Raw genomic sequence first — 21,527 nt, forward strand, 5'->3', positions numbered from 1 at the left:
AACAACTGGGTTCTTTCCCACAGTGGCAACCTCAACAACTTTCCACACTCGGCTCACTTTTTCTAAGGGTTTTGCTTTTCTTCTTAAAACCACATGGCTGGGTTTCATATCTGTCATTTTTGTTTCAACTCACAGGTCTAGAGGGCCAAGGTTGTAGTATTATTTTTATAAGTTCCTTTCCCAACACAAACAGGCCAGGCCACAGTGTATCATCTTCTGCTCAGGGGTACACAGCCTTCTTGTACTGTTGTTTTAAACTTGGGAAGGATATAGGACTAAAACAGACTTTTATGTGAAAAGGATATGTTGAGAGCCTAAGGGGCTAGGAATGGCTCTCAGTGGTAGACAACATGCTTGCATGTCCAAGACTTAGTTCAATTTCTAGTTTAAAAAAATGACCTGCCAGGCATGGTGGCGCATACTTTTAATCCCAGCACTTGGGAGGCAGAGACAGGCAGATTGATATGAGTTTGAGGCCAGTCTGATCTACAAAGTGAGTCCAGGACAGCCGAGGCTACACAGAGAAACCCTGTCTCAAAAAAACCAGAAATAAAATAAAATAATTTTAAAAAATATTAAAAATGACCTAATTAACATTTTTCTAGAATGAGCAAGAATATAGCTAAGAAGAAAAAAAAATGATAAGGAAGATGTCAGATCCGGGGGGCGGGGGGTGGGGGGGTGGGGATGGGAAGGCTTGGAGGAAGGGTCTGAGGAACACACGTACACACACACACACACACACACACACACACACACACACACACACACACGTTCTTGGTGAAAAGATAAGAATCTTGTGAACAGAAGCAGTAACCAGCCACTGTGAGACAAAGCGCACATTCAGAAGTGAACACTCTTATTTAAACATAGAAACCAAAAGAGCTCACTGTATGTAGGGCAGGATGAAGAAGGCACAGGTTAACTGTAGGGGGGTTTATGGGTCATGGATAGATGGCTTGAAAAATATTTGTAAATAAAAGTGTGAGGTGTTGTTACACTGCCAGGAATAGTGGTACATGCTTTTAATCAAAGCACTTGGAAGAGAGAGGCAGGCAGATATCTGAATTTAAGGCCAGTTTGAGCTATATAGTGAATTCCAGGGCAGCCAGACCTAGTAGTCTGTTCTAGAATCATGAAAACCTTCAGTTGGGAGGAGAAAGTTATCTTTCAAGCTTGAGGACAAGACATTCCCAGACACACCGAGTGCCCAGAAACATGCTTCTTGTGCTTCCTGAAGCACACTACGGAGAGAGAGATGGTTCAATCTGAAGCACATCAGAAGTTTGCCTTTAATGAAAAAAGTCCTGTTAACTGGTGGTGAACACCACAAAAATTAAGCCTAAAAATGTATGGTTATAAGCATGAATACGAAGTGCATTCTGTTTCCTCCTAAACCCTCATCCAGCCCCTCATATTGATACAGCAGTGTAACCAACTGTATAATTCTCAGACATAAGAACATTGAGCAACAAGACCAGAAAGAAACCAGAGAGTGGGTCTCTCCATCTTTCTCCCCTTGGCGTTCATAAGTGCCCCACAGGCTGCAGGGTCCCCTTGCTCCCAGAAGTTAGCATAGGCCTGTAGCGAGAAGGCTGTGTTGATCAGACTTCCATGCTGCTCCAGCCTCCAGCTTGGGCTTCAGTGAGTTTCTGTCCCATGTTCTACTTTCAGCGTCAATACTGCTATGGAAATTTCTATCCAGCCTGTTTGTAAAACCTACCTGACTTAAAAAAAAAAAAAAAAAAAAAAAAAGCAGAATATCAGCACCCGTAAACCTTGGTCTAAAAACAAAATTGTTCTAAAGTTCAGAACCGAGTTAGAAATTGTAGTGGTTAAGGACTGTGGGTGTCTGTCTGTACGTTAGTAATGGTGAAGCAAAGGGCTCAGAGTAAAACTGGCTTTGCCTCTAGGAGAACTTCAGTGTTCTAGAAACCTCCGTGCCTCCACCTAACACAGCCTCTTGCAATCTGTCTTCGTTGTAAACAAACACCAAACAAATGCTGCTGCCAACCAAGACGCTATATGTTAACAACCAAGTTCTCCTACAGGTCACCCTGAGTTCAGAGATTACACTTGTCATAACCGTAGCCCATCTGTGTGACAGTCACATTCCCTAACCACGTACTGTTCTGCACAGTGGGAAATCTCATAGCATGAGACATACCCGCGTGTGTTGGACGGTAGTGCTATGGTCACTGGTAGTTTCAGTTTGAAAAGTCAAATCATCATCAAGCGAGGCAGAGAAGCCATGGGGGTGGGGGGGGTGGGGGGGAATTCCATCTCTGTGACTGGGTGGTTTGTGAACAAAGGAACTATCATGGTCTCCAGGCTGGGAAGTCCTTGGTGATCAAGACGCTGGTAAACAGAGCCTAGCTGGGCACGATTTCCTCTTCTAGATACATTGGGAAAGCTGGCACAGGAGTCTCTTTTGGACTCATTCATAGTATTCTCTCTTGGTGCCTGGCCACCTGCATGAGAGTAATAATATCAACATAGGAATTTTAAGGGACATAAAGGTCAGAACCACAACAAAGATGTCAATAGTGAAGAGTAATCTGGTAAGATCTTTGTGGAGGACAGTGGCTATATTTACAAAGAGCCTTTTCTTTTGTTTGTTCGTTTGTTTTTAATACCATTTGACTCAACAAGTCTTTCTGCTAAAGCTCACTGCAAGGAAACAGTCAAAATCATTAGAAGTTTTCATCGTAGTGACTATCATTGTGCTACTTAAAATAGCATGAAAGCCTAATTTACATAAGTGATATCAAATGTATTACTAGGTATCATTTTTACATGACACAAGCAGGCAGTTAGTTAAATGGAAACTTCCCGAAACCATATAATGGGAAATAGTTGTTAAGTAGCGGTTCTATTTTCATGAAAAAGACAGTTTGCTTACAAATATGTAAAATTCGGATGAAGAAGAGCTGGACGTGATGCACCGGAGGGTAAATATTGGGTGTCTCTAAATGGAGACGAGACAGGTTAACTGTATTTCTGTTATTTTGTTCAAATGAGTGCTATGGTCTGAATTTGTATCCCTCCAAATCCATATGTTAAAATTTGTGTTCCCTTGGGCCAGGAAGATGGCTAAGCAGGTAAAGTGGCCTGCTGCCAAGCTTGATGACCTGAGTTCAATCCCTTGGACCCATATGGTGGGAGGACCCAACTCTCCCAGCTTGACCTCTGACCTCTGAGTGTGCACCAAGGCCCACAAGTGTCTACATATGCACATACCTACATGGAGGGGTTGGGGGCGGACACAGAGGAGACACAGAGAGAAAGGAGACAGAGAGAGACAGAAAACTGGAGAAAGTGAGTGACAATGGGAGGGAGGGGTCTTTTAGAAAGTGTATAGAGCTTGACGGCACCATTCTTGTGGTTGAAATTAAGACCCCTGAGCGGTCATGTCCTGTGCAATGGGTGAGGGCAACTGCCAGACTCAATTTTCTAGGCGTTTGATCTTGAATGATGGAAACTAAATATCTGTTGCTTATTAGCTACCAATTTGTAGTAATTTACAAAGGAACTACAATGAAAGTCCTGTATAATTTTGATTCATATGTGGTTGGCTTTTTATATGTCCTATATTTTCTTTTAAAATTTAATTTGTCCAATTATACCAGTGATTCACTTATATAAAATGAGGAAAATATAGATTAAAAAAAAAAAAGAACTTGTGAAATGTGTCAAAGGATCGGAAGGGGAGAAGAGACAACAGGTGTGAGGAAGGAGGGCTGGAAAGAGTGTCTTTTGGATGAATATCTGCTGTGGGCTAGCTGCTTTCTTTCCTCATTGACTTCACGGCTCCTCGTGACATACAACAGGGAGCAGTAGCCTGTTTTACAATGTTAAAAAATGAGATGACAGGGACTATACTAAAGCAAATGTCGGCCTGCATGTGACAGAAACCAATGCCCTGCCCTCTGACCACCAAAGCAGGAGTGAGGCCTCAGGGAAAGTCAACTCTGGAACAAAAACCAGGCCAGCATAAAGCAGACCTCTATCGCCTTTGACACTTCCTCCAGAGCATTCCTGTTCCTTAGTCCAGAAGAAAGAGGCAGGCTGAAGGTGAGCTTTCTTCCCCTAGGCTGTAATCTTTATGATGGTGGAGTTGACACTTACCTGAATTCATTACTCCTAGACTCAGTCATATGTGTAGGCGATGCTCGAAACACCTATTGGCTTTATGGCTCATATAAAATCAGGTGCTGACCAAACCAACTGAGATCCTCCGTCCTTACATATTCACAAAGTTTCCGGGCTGTCACAGGGGTTATTACATTCATTACTCAGCCGGGAGGAGGGTGTCATGGAGGACTGTGCGTGCTAGAACAGTCTTCAAAACAGACAGTTCCCATTCAGTATGACTCACTTTAGTTAAACACTAACAGCATCAAGTAGCAGCACTACTAACCAACTGTAATAATAATATACTGACTGGGTACGCTGTACTTGAGAGAGAGGAAGTGATATATATTCCAGGATTCCCTTTGTGATAGAGGGTAAAGTAGAGTGTAGTCCTTCTTGACACACATTTTTTTTTTTCATTTTGTTTGAAAGTTGTGACAGTTCATAATTTGTTTTTTTTTTCCCAGAAGTTACTCATCTCTCAATAACTCTAATTAGCAACATTAACATATTAGGTGTGAAGAGAGACAGAAGATGTGAGTATCGCTGGGGGAGATTATGTTATCTCCTTTTGCAGAAGCCCAAGTCCTCTATTCAAAGTCACGGATGAGTTTAATTACTATGTTTTCCTTTAAAAGAGAACCTTTTTGTGTTTCCCACGCTGACCTCAGCTCCTGACCTCAGTTGGTCCTCCTGGCTCAGCTTACTGAGTAATTGAGACTGCAGGCATGTGTCACCACATCTGCCTCTATTGTAAAATCTTGAAGCCATCTGTACGGATGTTCAGTGATCTAACTTTTCCTGACTACCCAGTCTCGTTTGGTTTTCTCTAAGGTCTTGTTTTTCTCACTGTAGATTGCTCTTCCAGAATTGCCTTTTCTCCCATCCCTATTCTACATATTTACTCAAATTTGCATGGGGATTAAAAGATAGAACTGGACTCATTTGTTGTCTCTTTAGTGCCCAAACTAAACCTGCCCAAAAGGTAATTTGAAGGAAATCTAGCTTTTCTCACTTTTTTATAATGGTGATTTTACCTCACATTAAACACCCATCTTTTAATTATATTCTGCAGTGTTTTAACTGCTATAGCTCACAAGGCAGCAAGATCCATGGATATGTGATTATTTCTATTTCTTGCTGCTATCGTGCTATATTTAGTTCTAGGTATCTTATTGGTAGGCAATGCCATGCCTGGGACTTCCCCCAATTCAATTTCTGTTACAACTATTAAGGTTGAGAGCAGCCTGGTCTATAGAGCAAGGGGACAGCCAGAGCTACGCAGAGAAACCCTGGCTCAACAAAATAAAACCAACCAACCAACCAAAGAAGAATATTATGTCTGTACACTTCTCTAAGCAGTATTTTAAATTTTGACATCTCTGTGATAATGTTGGTTCTTTGGGGAGAAAGTGAACTAGCTGATAGACAATTTTTCGTTTCATGCTTAACACCCTCATCCATCATTTAGACTAAGGACTCCAAGATAGCGACATATAAACCCTTGTGTAGAGATTCTTAATTGCTTTTGGCTAGTGTTTTGTTTTTGCTGTGTTTTGCTGTGGTGTTGGGCATCAGACCCATGGCCTTGTACACTCTGGGCAAGTGTGTTACCCCTGAATTACATTACTAGTCCACTGACTTGATTTTCGTAGTTGTTTTTTATATGGAGTCTTGTGTCAGTTTACAGAGGTCCACTTTAGTAGAGTGTGATCACCCAGTATAGCCTGGATAACCACACAGGTGCCAGGAGCACATCACAGTGCTTCTGTGTCACACTGCTATGAAGGTGAAGTCTGGGGTGAAGCAAGGACCTTATCTGCGGGGTCTCCAAACTGTCTCCATGGCCCTTGCTTGTTTCTGAGTTTGTCTCCATTCCAAAGTTAGGTTTTAGTCTTCTTTTTTTTTTTTTCTTTATAAATAACTAACTTTGGCTTCAGATGACACTTGGCTGTTGTTGAATGTATGGGAGAGGCCATTCTAGGATCCTTCTAGGCTTTGCTGGGGTTGCTCTTAGTGACTTGTCCTCATAGCACACTGGGAGATGGAAAAAAAAATGCAACCTGAACAGTGCCTGTGGAATCTCTTACTATTCCCATGGATGTCAAAAAGCTAGGAGCCAAGCCACACCTTTAAACTCAGGTTTAGGGTGACTTTGTATAATAACATATTCTTGGGAGACATGAAGAAACTAGTTCCCTAACTACTGATCATAGATAGGGAGCCAGTGACAGTCCATCATGCCACCAAAGTCCAACTTGGTAAACCAATGCGTTGACTGGAAGTACTTACAGGAATATGTGTGAGAGGTTACCTAAGCCATCAGGGATGAGTCAAAGGCACCTGCGTCATCTAGAGCACTCCCCAGCATGCCTGACCACTCAAGGAAGCTGGAATCTTAGCGCTCTCCACTCAACAGGTCAGAGAGGCTCCTCCTCCGGGGCCATTGCTGCTTATACAACCTCATGGGAGGTTAAGGCAGTTGCTTCTGTCTTTAGTTTTCTAACATTTGTAATGTTGCTATTTGTGTGTGTGTGTGTGTGTGTGTGTGTGTGTGTGTGTGTGTGTGTGTGTTTTAATGCAATGGAGCTTATCAGATGGCTTCGGCAATAAGAGGGGCATGTATCCAAGTAATCAAGGGTTTTTTTCCTTTGTAGTGATTTTTAATAATCTGTCATCTCAATGCCACATGGAATGAAGCCTTTTTGCTGATGCCTTAGAACGTTCAACACTCAACTGTTGATATATGTTAACATATTGTAACTTCACCTGACTGGTGATAGTGGTAGCTTCACTTACTCTGTGCCTAGCTCCAAGATTCATCCTGCATCTACACGTCTTACTGTTTCCTCAGTGACATTATCAGACAGTTCCTAATGGCATAGCTGTCAGGCTTGACACAGACAGTCCTAATGGCATAGCTGTTGGACTTGACACAGACAGTCCTTATGGCATAGCTGTTGGACTTGATACAGACAGATCTTTAAGGTATACCTGCTGAACTTGATACAGAACACTTACAAGCAACTTGCTTTTTATTATGGAATCCGCTCATTCTGATCTCAAAATCAAATTGTAATCACATGTTTGGTGATATGAATGAGATGGCACATGGTCTGATTTTCTGGTTAATGACATCAAATTGTTAAAGTTGAATGTGTCAGTTTCCAGTAGTGGGACATGCTGGTCATAGAGCAGGGTTCCCTTTCTTCAAACCATCTGGAGACACAGATAATTCTTCCTTTGTCTTTCTGACTCCCCCATTGGATGCCTTGGAGACCATCTCTCCCCTGTAGAGTGGGTGCCGAGGGCATTATTTCATCATCTGGGCATTTATCCAGATCATCTTATCCTTATTTAAACTTTAGAGAACATTGAAGGCCTCACTTACCTATGGGCAGCCCTCAGCCTCTCTGTGTAGCCAATGGTGGCCTTGACTGTTTGATCCTCCTCCTTCAGCCTCCCGCATTCTGGGATTACAGATACACACCACTACTACACTCAGTTTGTACATTGTTAGCAATTAAACCCAGGGCTCCTTGCAAACTAGGCAAGTGCCTTACCAACTGAACTACATCCCCATCCCAAATGAAACAGGGTCTCATATAGCCCTTTTTTCCACGTCATCTTGTAGATGGGGTTAATAAAATGTTCAGAATAGTTTTTGAGTTACATAGGGCTAGCTTTCTCTTCTGCCAATAGGTACATTTTCTTATTTGCTTCAAATCCTTGACATAAGGGGAGAGTTAGAATCCGGTAGGCATAATGGAGCAATGACAAGGCCTAAGGCTGGGAGTGGAGCTCTGAAGGGAGACAGGTGCGTCCTTGGGGGTGATCACAGGTCCCCACCTTCAGTGCCGGAGTTGGATCCCTGTCCTTTCCTGTGACAGTACCTTCCCCTTCCTAGCTCTCTCTCCAGGACCAGAACCATCTTGCCTGAGGGCTGTGTGTTGCAGAGACTGTGTTGATGATTTCGTTCACTGGGAGGCAGAGCTGGCCATTCCTGTATGTGACTGTGAGAACAATTTAGGAAGTAACGTGGCTCTTTATTTGTCTAACGGTGGCACATAGATGATCATGATTCTTGAAATGGGCCAGCTACTTTCTGCTTTATGTGGCAAACGACAGAGCACTGTGTTTGGTGTGTGGCTTGACAGGGCCATGTGATGTTCCCTATGTGATGTTATTGCAACAAAAGTTTTACTCACAATCAGACATGTGCAGGAAGGTGATGTGTATCAGGAAGTTCATTCTCCCTTATGTACAAGATGCCATTGTGATGATGCAAGACACCAAAGACCAGGTCACTTTGTGCCCAACCTCATAGCTTTCACATCCGTAGACTCTGGAAAGAAGGGGTATGCACTCATTTGTGGTGTGTGTGTGTGTGTGTGTGTGTGTGTGTGTGTGTGTGTGTGTGTGTTGGCTCATAATTCCCCTGCCTCCACCTCTTCAGCATAGCTTAATGGGATGCATACACCTCATGGGCTCTACCTTATTTTTTGACACAGGATCTCACTGAACCTAACTAGACCAGTTGGTCAGCAAGCTCCAGAGATCTGCCTGTTTCTTGCGGCCACCCAGTTCCAGGATTACACGTGCCACATTTGGGCTTTCTGCATTCGAGATGTGACTCTAGCCCTCATGTTTGCACAGAAGGACTTCACTGGCTGAATCATCTCAGTGTTATTGGCCGCGCTCTTGAGAGTGGAGCTGAGAGAGCAGAGCCTAAAATGAAGGCGGACTAAGGTCTCTTGCAATAGACGATTTTATTCAGAGCATCAGATGATTTATACTGCGAGGGTTAAGAGGAATCATGTCAGTAAAGTGTACGGCCACAAGGACAAGCTGCACATGGCAAGCACATGTTTTCCCATACAGGCACGTGAACAAATAATGATAGACAGCTGTAGCGAATAGTTGGAAGTAAACTCACTCCTGTCCACTGCACCTGGGAGGGGCACACAAGCACGTCCCTAGAACAATTCTGTGTTTTTGAAGAAACCGAGGTCAAAAGCTCCTTGTCTTATTTTCTTGTCATTTTATCACAAACACTCAGCATTCTCCTTCATGCAACTCCATCCTTGGACCACGTTCTGACACCCAGTCATTGTTTTAGTAGTACTACATGTTTGACATTTCTTTCATCTGTGCCAGTGAAATTCTTTTTTTTTTTTTTTTTTGTAATTAACTCAAGCATACATATTAAATTTATCCTGAAAGGTTTAACCAGAACACATTTTCTTTTGTAGTTTTGCTGTTTGTTTCTTAACTACCCACAGGTTTGTGGGCCTACAGTAGCGCTCCTTGTTGCTTGGGGTGTAGCAGAGGACAGAGATGAGTGTCAGCGATTTATGAAGCCAATGAGAAGAGCAGTGCTGGAAGGAAAGTAGATGAGAGACATCCGAGGGGCTGCCCAGCGCTGCAGATGTGGCTCAGTTAGGAGGGCGCTTGCCTAGCATGCAGGAGGTCAGTGTTTGATCCCCATCACTGCATGACACTGGGCGAGGTCATGATGCCAGCACTCTGCCAGACAGAGGCAAAACAGTCAGGAGGTCAGGGTCATCCTCAGGTGCATAGTGACTTTGAGGCCAGCCTGGGCTAGATGAGCTCCTGTCTCAAAAGGATGAATGAATAAATTAACAAATAGTTTTTTTTTCCATGATAAGAGAACAAGAGGTTGTCTTCTGACCACAGGGATGATCGTGGCATGCACACACACACACACACACACACACACACACACACACACACCACACACCTTGTTTTGTTTTGTATTTAAAGAGGGACGGAACAACATGTAACCTTGTGCCAAAAAGAACCTTTGGAAGGATGTTTCTGGGAATTGTGCCCTGGGACCATCTCCCACGTAAACAAACAGAGGCCACAAATTTCAGTTTCTCTGACTCTTTAGATGGAGTTAAGAAAAAGGAAGCTTGTTGTGAATATTTCATTGCTTACCTTCGCACATCTAGGTGACCCCATTCTCATGTGTGTTACAAGTCTGGGAGGAAAAAAAAAATCCTGTGGTTAAATTGTTTGTGCATCGGCTGTATAGATGTTCATGTCTGAGGTCATCGGTTTTGTTCTCTGGAGTCACCCAGCTATGACCACCCAGAGGCGGTCGGACCGGACTTTCCACGCACCCTTTTCATCCTTTCCTCTTGATTTTTTTTTTTTTTACTTTGTTTCTTACAGGAAATACTGAAAAGCTAGGAAACTCCTGTATGATGTAACGTTTTCCATGTTCTGCTCCCTTCCTGTTCTCACCCAGTACCCCTATGTCTTTGCATAGGTGATCCATATGTCAATCATGTCTGGGAGTAGGACGAGGTATGGCTTGTAGAACCTCAGATGTAGATGGCTGAATTATTCTCATTTCTTAGATCATAGGAAATGATGGATGGTGAGAGACAGGCTCAGATTTATTTATTTATTCACTCATATCCTGCTTGTCCTCTTCTACCTTTCTCCCCATGCCGCATCGTTCTAATATATTCAATGTGATAGGGTTTAATTTTTTTGTATGTTCTTTAAATTCTTGCGTGAGCATTTTAGACGGCTGGAGGCGATGGTGGCCCTATCGATCTCCTTCTCTTCCTCCTGACGTGACTCTGTGGCTGTGCACCTCTGGCTTGTTATTTGTGATGGCCACCTCAGAATCCCAGAGCGCAGCTGTCACATCTGCCGTCCCTTCCCTCTACTCCCTGCCTCAGAGGACACAGGGATGAGCATCCTGGAGCGGCTTATTGTGGTCTGTGGAAAGCGCTTCCTTCCTCCTGGGAGAGCCTGGGCATCTGGGAAGGAAAGTGCTCACAGATACACAACCTGAAGGTGCAAGGAGCTGCCGTGTCTGCATCAGCTTACGTTTCTGGTAGCAGTTCATGTTTCTTCCAAGATCAGCTAACTAGCTCCTCTGACTTGTCAGGTGTGCGAGTAAAGCGGTACCTAATTTTGACGTGCATTTTTTCCCAGATAAAACTTGGAGTCTTTCTTCTTGGTTAATTCAATTTTACATTCACTTGTTACTCCTATTTTCTTTGTATTCCATGGGAATATGTCTCCATGGCTTTTGATATTTAGATTAATATATGATAATGTAGTTTACTATATAACAACTAAGTTGAATCATATGAAGCTGGCAGAAGTAGACCATTGTTTCCTGTAATAACAGAAAAAATAACCTGGTGAGGTATGTTACTTGTTTGTGTGCCTGCCTAGCATGCATAAAGCTCTGGTTTCTCCTCAGCACTGCATAAACTAAGTGTGGAGTATGGTGGTGCACACCTGTAACTCCAGGGCATAGGAGATGGAGGCAGGAAGACCAGGGTTTCAAAGTCATCCTTGCCTACATAGAAAGTTCAGTTCTAACTTACAATACGTGAGAACCTGTCTCAGAGCAATAAAACAAACCAAAAATTAAAAAAAAAAACCTCTGTATCCCACCTTAATTTGTTGTTAGAATCATGGCTCTTCTATTTTTCTATTGTAAATAATATTTTAAGAAATATGTGCTTACTGTTTCCTTTGTTGAGTTTATCTTTGTAAGTTCTTGAAAGAAAAGCAAGTAAATCAGAGACTGAACATCTTTCAGCTATTGCTACATAAATCAAACCACTTACCCAAAGGCTGCAGCCATTTGTACACTATGCTGGTTTGGATGTAATCTCATTAGCATTAGATGGCCCATTTCAGCTAATCTTTTTATAACTGGAAACCTTACTTTATTTTTGCTTGGGTTATTTGCTTACAATAAGTATCAATCCTTAATTCTGGTAGTCACAGATGTGGTCCGCTTTGTGAGTATGGTCCATTTCCACCCATAGCCTGTTTTCCTACTGGTATCATTTCTTACATTAATTTGATAGTGGATTTTCTTTGTCTTTTTTGTTTTTTTGGAGGTTTTTGGTTTGTTTGTTTGTTTGTTTGTTTGTTTGGAGACAGGGTTTCTCTATGTTATCTTGGCTGTCCTGGACTCTCTCTGTAGACCAGGCTGGCCTCGAACTCACAGCAATCCATCTGCTTCGGGCTCCGAGTGCTGAGATTAAAGGCATGCCTCACCACCGCCCAGTCAATAATGGATTTTCATATAATGTAGATGTAGTCTCTCTTCAATTGCCGAAAATGAAATTATCCATTGACATGTGGTTTATTCCTCAGATAACAATCAAAGCAAAGCTCATGATAAGAAGGAGAAGAAGATGGTGGTACAGAAGCCCCATGGCACCGTGGAGTACACTGTGAGTATGATGGGGTAGCTTGCGTGATGGATCATTAGCACTGTGTGATGTAAGCTTCTCCTCGGCTTGTAAGCTTCTCCTCGGCTTGCCCCTTAACTAGATTCATCTTGAGTACCCAATCAAATAATGCACTTTCTCAAGACCTGTTTTAGGTCATTTCTTTTCTTTCCATATTTTCTCTCTGACTACAATGTCTGTCACTGCATTGCTTATCAACCTTGCTTAGGACCATCTGGAAGGCCATGAAGGGATCCACACTGTGTGCACCCTACTAGAGTGACCTTTCTCGGAAGAGAAGGACTGTTTTCAGCAAAGGATGCACTAAGTAGCTTTGTTCCTCCAAACACACAGATGACGTGAATTGTCTCCAGACTGGCCGTGACTACCAATTGTAGTCTCTATCCCAGGGTCTTTTTTTTTTTTCCCCTCTAAGATCCAAAGACGTCAATCTATTGCTGATTAACATATCCACTTAGATCTCTATGCTTGGCCCTTCTCCTAGAAGCGATAGCTTCATGATCCAGGTATTTATACGAGCCAGGCCCTCCTTCTCAGCCTCCCCTTCCCCCATCCCGTCCTCCTTGTCCATTCCCAGCTTTCTCACCATCCAGAAATTCTAGGTCAGGTTTCATCCTCTCCTTTACCAATAAGCCATTTTCTCACTGCCCACTGCTATGTTTGCATTAATGTCTGCCTCAGGCCTTAACTCTCTTATTCTTGAGGAGAAACTAGATCTCTTCTGTGTTGTGCTTTTGGCACACATGTCAGGGTATATGCTTCTGTGCCCTTGAGTCTGTGGATGAATAATGCTGCCCAAGGGTCCTTTACTATGACTTCACTCTGTTTGCCATGTCCTTACCCTTCTCACGGCACGCTGAGCTCCTGGAACCCAGAAGCTGTGTTCCGCTTAGTGTAGACATCAATACTGTCTGAACACACAGTTGTAGTTGCATTGAGATTCGCTGTGAAACAGCACTGCTGAGAGTTGTTGACGTCTTAGAAGAGGATAAATGCTGTCGCCCTTGCCTGACTGCTTTTTTTTTTTTTCTGAGAAATTCTTGTTTTAGGTTTGCTGTGTAAAGCCATACAGCCATTGAGCAGCAGTAGTGGAACTCAGAGATAACATTATGGTTCTGGCATCTCGGTTGCCAATCTGTGTCTTGTGTTGACTCTAAAGCCGGGGCATCCCTGGAGTCAGATGCATTTTATAATAGTAAAACAATACACCTAAGTTTTGCCAAAAGGAAACTTAAAACTCTATTCGTGCATGCAGTAGCAGTTGAAGATGAGAGAGGCCAGAGACGAACTGCAGTTAAGATGCGTTTGTGTATGGTTTGATTAGGTATTGTAAGTGAGCCAAGCTTGGCGGTCACGCCTAAAACCTCAGCACTTGGCTGGCAAAGTTAGACTACCTAGTGATTTTCAACCTGGAGTGCAGCTTTGTCTCAATGCAAAAGCAGACAATAGCAGCAGCATAAAGCAACCATTCTAAAACAAAGGACAGAAAAAAAAAGGAACTTTTTTTTAATCGCCCCTCTTTTTCATGGATAGAAATCATTTCATTCATTGCTATCATTTATATGATGGTGTTCTTTATCGAAAGTACCTTTGCTCTTCTGTGTTTGTTTTGTTGTTGTTTGTTTTGTTTCTGCTTTACATACTGACACTTAATTCGCTTGACTCCTGTAGGCCGGAAGCCAGGACACCCTCAACTCCGTCGCACTGAAGTTTAATGTCACTCCCAATAAGTTAGTGGAGCTGAATAAACTCTTCACACACACCATCGTTCCAGGCCAGGTGACTACCTTCATGCCGAGCGTGACTTTGGAGATTTTGTCTACATTTTGTGTTGCCTTAGTAAATGACTTAGTAGCGGTGCCATGGAATTCTCTTCAGTGATGGGCCCATCCTCTCCCTCAGAGCCAAGACTTCTGAAGGCCTCTTAATTAATAGTTCAGAGATTTATACTTGGGTATTGATTGGCACATTTATCACTACTATCATTAACTTAGATACGAAGTGTTTCCTGGGGCATCGAGAGGAGCTTTAAAATAATAAAACATTTTCCCTGTTAAATAAATTATGGTAGTGTGCAACTGTACTCTAACAGCTACTTTATATGCTCACTATTTTATTAAAAAGAAAAAGTAAAAAAAGAAAAAAAGAAAGAAAGAAAGCTGTTTGTATTTAGCCTGTCTCTAGCTATTTGACTTGGACAAACCACTTCATTTTGGATCTCAGCATCCTCATCCTTGAAATAGATTGTGGAACTTAAAAACTTAAAAGCTGTACATGACGTTGTGTTCTCAAGGATCTGTCTTAGTGCGTGGAGGGTGAGTATCGCTTATCAAGTCAGAACCAGGTTGATTTGCTCTGTTTCCAGAACATTAGAGAGTTGTCCTTCTGACGTGGGTTCAATGATCACGTGACGTAGGGAGGAAGGAGGCTGGCTTTGATGACAGAGGAGTTTCATGTGGAGTCAACTAAACTCTTACCCTAGACTTGTTGCTTCAGAAGTCAAGAAGCAGGACCAGATTAGCTTCAAAAAATAGATAGCTTGCTGGACTGGGTGGCAGTGGTGCACACCCTCAATCCCACCACTCGGGAGGTGCAGGCAGGTGGATCTCTGTGAGTTCGAGACTAGCCTGGTCTACACAGCAAGTTCCAGGACAGCTAGGGCTACACAGAGAAGCCCTGCCTCCAAAGAAACAAGCAGGAAACAAAAAAGCTGAGAGAGACAGTGCTTTTCAGGAGGCTCTGAGTTAGACTGTTTTGTTTAGCGACATGTACGAAGAGTGTGCTTTTACACTCTTTCCAGTGTCCTTCTGCGGATGTGCACTTAAAGATGCTTTCCTGCTCATACGGTTCACTATATACAGCCCGTTACTTTCACGCTCAAGACCTGATTGAAAGTCACCAGCCTGGAGCCAGCCCATTTCCACTTAGCGGGAGTATTACAGTTTAGTAATGATTCTTTTTTTTTTTTTCCCCTCTCCTCATATAGGATTCTCCATTTATAATGCAGAAATATAAAATTAAAAATGCTCCAAATTCTGAAACAGCCCATTTGAGGCTTTTAGATTTGGAGTTTCAGACTATCAAAGCAGGTAAAGTCTATGCAGCTATATATTTTTTTTTAATAAATCATGCTTTTATATAATAAATAAATATATTTAATCTATTATTGAGTAGATATAATAAATAATAGAGATCACATATAAATATTTATATCCTCAAGTCTTTTGTGTATATGTATGTATACATATATACGTATACATATATACCTTAGGGTTTCATTGCTGTGAAGAGACACCATGACCAAGGCTGCATGACCAAGGAAAACATTTAATAGGTGCTGGCAGCATCCGGGCAGATGTGATGCTGGAGAAGGAGCTCAGAGTTCTACATCTGGATCTACCGGCAGCAGAAGGGGAGTGTGTTCTATAGTGGGCAGAGCTTGAACACAGAAGACCTCAGAGCCTGCCCCCTACAGTGACACACTTCCTCCAACAAGGTCGCCACTCCTCTAACAGTGCCGTTCCCCATGGACCAAGCATTCAAACACATTAGCATAGGGGGTCATTCTGAGGTAGTTAAGCTGAAGTACTGACCCCAAGGGTTTCAGGTATCAGATGCTCAGGCTGGGTTAGTCTCACTCCTAGGAAGACGTGTCCCTCCCTCCGTCTAAGTTCCCATTGTGCAGGCTTCACCGGACTGGCCATTTGCTCACCCGTTCTCCTGCAGTGTCCGTGTGCCATAGCCATTGCGCTTCGCCGTATATACTGCTGAGTATGGTTCACGGGTAGTTTAGAGGACCCCATGTTGCTTGTTAGGGGCAGGAAAGCTCTGTGGGGCTTACAGAGGCACTGGGTACGATGTACAGAGGTGTGAGTTCTCAAAGCGTGAGCTCAGGAGCTGCCGGATTCTGGTTCACACTCAGCCATTCCTTCTTATTCCCAGGTCCTGTTTGTGCCAGATGCCAACGTCCCTTCTAGTACCTTACGGCTTTCATCATCCACCCCTGGTGCTACTGTCTCTCCGTCATCGTCGGATGCAGAGTATGATAAACTGCCTGTACGTGTGTTAGTTCATTTCTCTGTAGTTCACGTCTGTGGTTAGCTGTGGAAATCAGTACGCTGTGTTTTAAAAAGATAATCATATGAAAATTTCCGTAAAGTGGTGAGGTTAGGGGAGTTGCCATCAGGTGAGAGAATGCAACCTTCCCCAACGCACCTGTTTACCAAAGGTCTGAAAGGGAAAAGTGCGTGCCTTGTGCAAAAGCAGTGGTTCTCAACCTTCCTAATCCTGCGGCCATGTAGTACAATTCTTCATGTCAGGGTGACCCCACAACCATAAGATTTCCATTGCTGCTTCATAACTGTAATTGTGCTACTGTTATGAGTTGTAATGTAAATCCGTGTGTTTCCTGATGGTCTTAGGTGACCCCTGTGAAAGGGTCATTCAACCTCCAAAGAGGTCTCGACCCACAGATTGAGAAGCACTGTGCAAAAGCACCATGCTAAATTCCCCAATAAGTGTCTAGGAATTAGAATCAGCAATCTAGAATGAGTTATTTTTTTACAGCATTTAATGAAACAGTTTTATAGGCTCACATATAGTTTTCAGTCTTAGTTTGATTTGGGTATGTATCAGTCTTACCTCTAATTTAGGAAATAGACATTTTCAACTTGTGTTGAAGCTGGTTAGTGATAGTATTAAAAGTTACTTATACATGGTATATACTCACTTAGAATTGGACACTAGCCCAAAAGGGATGTCCCATGAAAGTCTTCACTTACCAGGAGACTGGGATAGATGTGAGGACATCCTACTAGGACCCTAGGTGAGAGAAGCATGGGAGAATGGGAAATAGAAGGACCCAGTGGGTCCTAGAACCCTACAAGATGAACATCATGATGGGCGGTTCTGGACCGGGGGTGGGGGGGTGGTTCAGCTCTAACAACTGCACCAACCAAGAACAATACATGCAATAAACATTGAACCCTTCTCAGATCTAGCCAATGGACAGGACATTATCCACAATTATTTGGAAAGTGGAGACTGACTCTGACATGAACTCTGGTGCCCCATATTTGACCACTTCCCCGTCGTAGGGAAGCCTGGTGGAATTCAGAGAAAGGATAAGCAAGCTACCAAGATGAGACTTGATAGATAGCCTATGACTATATAGTGGGGGAGGAGGTCCCCTTCAGTCACAGACCTAGGGGAGGGGAATAGGGTGAAAACGGGAGGGAGAAAGGAACAGGTGGATACTAGTGAGGGGAAAATAATTGAGGTATAATCTGAATAAATTAATTAAATAAAAAAGTTACTTAGCTGTCTGTATGGAGATTTTAGTTTTCTGATTGTTGATGTTTAAAAAAATAATACAAATTTTAGTGATCTTCTAAAGAAAGGTATTGTTTTTTTAATCAAGAGTTCAGATCAGGTTATAAATAGAAACTTTTAAAACATTTTTTCTTTTTTACATATACATTTATATAGTGTAGAAGAGAAACTTTTGAAAAAAAATTGTAGGATTTTTGAAGGGCGTGTCATTTCCCCTTTTAATGTTCAAGGAAAAGCAGATGTAGGATACTTACGGTATAATGTTTTGAAAGGCTGATTTTTTTTTCTTTAATTTTGGACATTTTTGCCTTCATAAGGATGCTGATTTAGCAAGAAAGGCCTTAAAACCCATTGAGAGGGTGTTATCGTCGACTTCTGAAGAGGATGAGCCAGGTGTTGTGAAGTTTCTCAAGATGAATTGCCGTTACTTCACTGATGGAAAGGTACCTGCCACTCTGATGGCTTGCCGGTCAGGGAAATCTGCAGCAAGCACATAAGAGTGCTCATTGCTGGAAGAAACGCTCCATTGAACGTTTTACCCACAGCTGCAGTGCAAAGACTTGACAAACGTTCACTGATTTTCTTGCTGGTTACTTCACCTTTTACCCACTGAAGTAAATATATTGATGAAATAGGAATACCATGCCCTGTGATTTTAGATTTGCAATTTTTCTTTTAGCTCTTGACCTGTGAATTGCTAGGGAGATGGTCTGAGTTTAACAGCAAATATTGGCTGGGCTTAAATTCTAACTTTACCAGTTGCTAGATATGAGATTCAAGGGAAGGAATTTGAATATCCTTATAGTGTAATTTTCCCATCTATAAAATAATAATGATACTAATATTTAACTAGTGGGGTACATTACTTAAAAGAGATGATTCATGCAATGATCTTACCTCTAGTCTAGGAAGTAGAAGTTTTCAGCCTTGTGTTGATACTTGATGATATTAGCACTAAAAATTACTTCAGCTACATCATAGTTTTAGTCTTCTGACTGTTGGTGTTTACAGAAGAGATCCAACTTTGTGTGAACTTCTGAAGAAAAGTCTATATTAATATTCTGGGCTTGGAATTGAGAATTTATATCAGGTTACAAATAGTAAAGAAACTTTTGAAAGAAAAATATTAATTCCTGAACTGAAAAACAATTTACAAAGATTACAAGACTCATCAAAGGTATCGTTGACCTAGCGGCTGGGAGTCTCATGTCTGGTCCCTGGTAGACCTACTTTGCCCATCAGCAGGATTTCTAGAATGGCCTGAGAAAGTGTCAGATTTGATCTGAAGGCTACTTCGTAATTCCCACAATTCAGCTGTACAAGCTGAGACTGCAGGCTTTCCCTGTTGCTGTTTGTATTGAATTTTGCTGGGGATGAGACTTGTGATTGTGTTAGCAAAGATACTGGGACTGTTCTTTGGCATCACAATTCTGATTCCGCTTCGGCCCCATACATGTGAGCCACATGCTAGAGACATGGAGACGACTTGGTGAGTGAATCGTAACGCGCCAAGTTCTTGATCATGAACGGATTGCAAAGCAATATGCTCTTGATCATGAGTGGTCTTGGGACAGTCTGTCCTTCTGACGGAGAAATGGGGGCCTGTGAGATAAGAGGGTGTGAGGCAGGATCACAACGCAGGCATCCAGTTGCAGCTATATGAGGATCAGGGAGCTGCCACTGCTCCCATGCCTCCCCAGCCACCAGCATTGAGAGTGTCCAGCATGCTTTCTAGCTCTCCTAACACAGATGTGATTCTCACACAGGAGACTGTGGGAGGACAAAGTAATCAAAGGCTCTGTGCTAGCTGGGGAAACCTTTTTCTGTCCCACGTACTATCTTCTGTCCCTTCCCTCTGCAGGGTGTGGTCGGCGGTGTCATGATTGTCACTCCCAACAACATCATGTTTGACCCTCATAAATCCGATCCTTTGGTGATCGAAAACGGGTGTGAGGAATACGGTCTCATCTGCCCCATGGAAGAGGTGGTCTCCATTGCCCTGTACAACGACATTTCCCACATGAAGATCAAAGACGCTCTGCCATCGTAAGCGCCAGTTCTCCTTTTTAGACCGGGAGCTTTAGAGAGGTTTAAATGGAACTTAAAAGTGAGGGTGCTTGCAGAGGCAAGGGCGCTGTAGAAGCAAGGGGCTCTGAAGAGGGAAGCCAAAATGCGGAGATTTGGGGTTGTGAAGTTGGAAAAATAGACAAATGGTAAGCAGAAAGGATAAAGAAAACTTGAACATCCAAATAGTAAAGGAAAAATATCTACTTAAAAATCTACCTGGAGAGAGATTAGTCGCACACACGCACGCACGCATGCGCGCACACGCGCTCTGCGCAAAGTGAGAGAAAAAAAAAAGAGAGAGAGAGAAAGAGAGAAGAGTGCTAAAGGGAGAGACCAGAATGCAAGGTGACTAAACAACTGAAGACATCCTCACATTCAGGGTTTGGGTGGGGGGAGTAGGATATTTAATAGGCGCCACAGAAAGTAGGAAACTCAGAACCTCATTTGGCAGATCGAAGACTGAGATTCTGAGTTCCAGCACGAGAGGATTCTCTATCACACTAAGTTATTACGTCAAAGCATCTTCAGTATTTTGTGGGATACTGGATACCCCAGAATACACACTAATACACCCCAGGTATACACTAAGATGGTCCACTTAGTGTCTTCCCGCTCCTACAGAACAAACACTCAGGCACTACCATATTTTAGCATAGGCTCCTAGAGGCTCAGTGAATGCTTCTTAAATCTGAGGATGAATTAAAGCTTTTATGCCATTTAGTAGAGCCTAACACTTATATGGGCTTTCATTTCCTATTTGGAGAAACCCAGGCTTTTCGTGCAAATGGCTTATAAGATATCTCCAGGGAGAGTCTTTGTTTAAACTCAAAACTGCTTGGAACTTGGTCCCTTTAGTGGCATGATCATTTCTTTTGACGCTAGAATGGATAAAGTACTACCTGAAAACCATCTGACCTATTTAGAAAGCATACTTAGCTCTGAAATTGAAAGTATTCATTTAGAGAGGAGTTTTGTATCTCTGCAAACCCAGCAGAGGTGCTACTAATGTTGTAGGTGAAGATACAGCCCCCGCCCTCTCCGAGATAGTTCCAGTTGTATTTAAATGTACATTTTTCTTAGCCAAGTGTAGTGGTCCATGCTGTACTCCTAGTCTTTGGGAGGTCCAGGGGAAAACGCTGTTAAGTTCAAAGCCAGTCTGGGTTACAAAACAAACACACAAAACAACAACAATAAAAAAATTATAACAAAGCACCAACCTAACTAAAAGGTATAATGTCTTGGCCATTTATCTTGAACTTGGAAGAACATACTTAGCAAATGTTTTATATAATTCAAATCTGAGTTCTAAGAATCTTTTATTAGGGGCTGTAAGTGATTATATTTCAGGATAATATTGTTCAGTTGATAAATAAGTCATTGCATTGTTGTTGTTACACTTTTTAAATGCTTTAGACATGTATGCAATATTTTAAGAGCTTCTCTGTAAAATTTATTTTTCTCTACGTATTTAAATTGTAAGGTACTGTTACTTCCAGTAATAATGGAAGTTAACTTTTGTGTCTCCTTTGCAAGGAGTAGGGTCTTTTAATTACAAACATCTAATTTTAAGGCGTGTAACAAAAAACATTATAGTTCAAAGTCAGTTTACAGAGAAGAGTTAAATGGGCTGAGATATCAAGGGGCCTTTCAGAATTTGTAATTTCTACTAATTTATTGAAAAGGAGACATTCGACTTCTTAAGGAATTTTAGTCATTGATACTAAGATCTTTCCTTTG

General features: G+C 42.3%; 1 protein-coding gene across 7 annotated transcripts in view; it reads left to right on the forward strand.

The window, feature by feature from the left end:
* NCOA7 (nuclear receptor coactivator 7) overlaps positions 1-21,527 on the forward strand; it is a 131,787-nt gene that overhangs the window by 67,228 nt on the left and 43,032 nt on the right. For all 7 annotated transcript variants that reach the window (XM_084776999.1, XM_084777000.1, XM_084776996.1 and 4 more), the window contains 5 exons: positions 12,295-12,374; positions 14,064-14,171; positions 16,335-16,448; positions 18,041-18,166; positions 19,585-19,769. In XM_084776999.1, coding sequence (XP_084633125.1) covers positions 12,295-12,374; positions 14,064-14,171; positions 16,335-16,448; positions 18,041-18,166; positions 19,585-19,769 — 613 coding nt within the window. The remainder of the gene's footprint in view (positions 1-12,294; positions 12,375-14,063; positions 14,172-16,334; positions 16,449-18,040; positions 18,167-19,584; positions 19,770-21,527) is intronic.

The sequence above is a fragment of the Acomys minous genome (genome assembly GCF_964271855.1).
Source record: "Acomys minous genome assembly, chromosome: 3".
In the NCBI taxonomy this organism is placed as follows: domain Eukaryota; kingdom Metazoa; phylum Chordata; class Mammalia; order Rodentia; family Muridae; genus Acomys; species Acomys minous.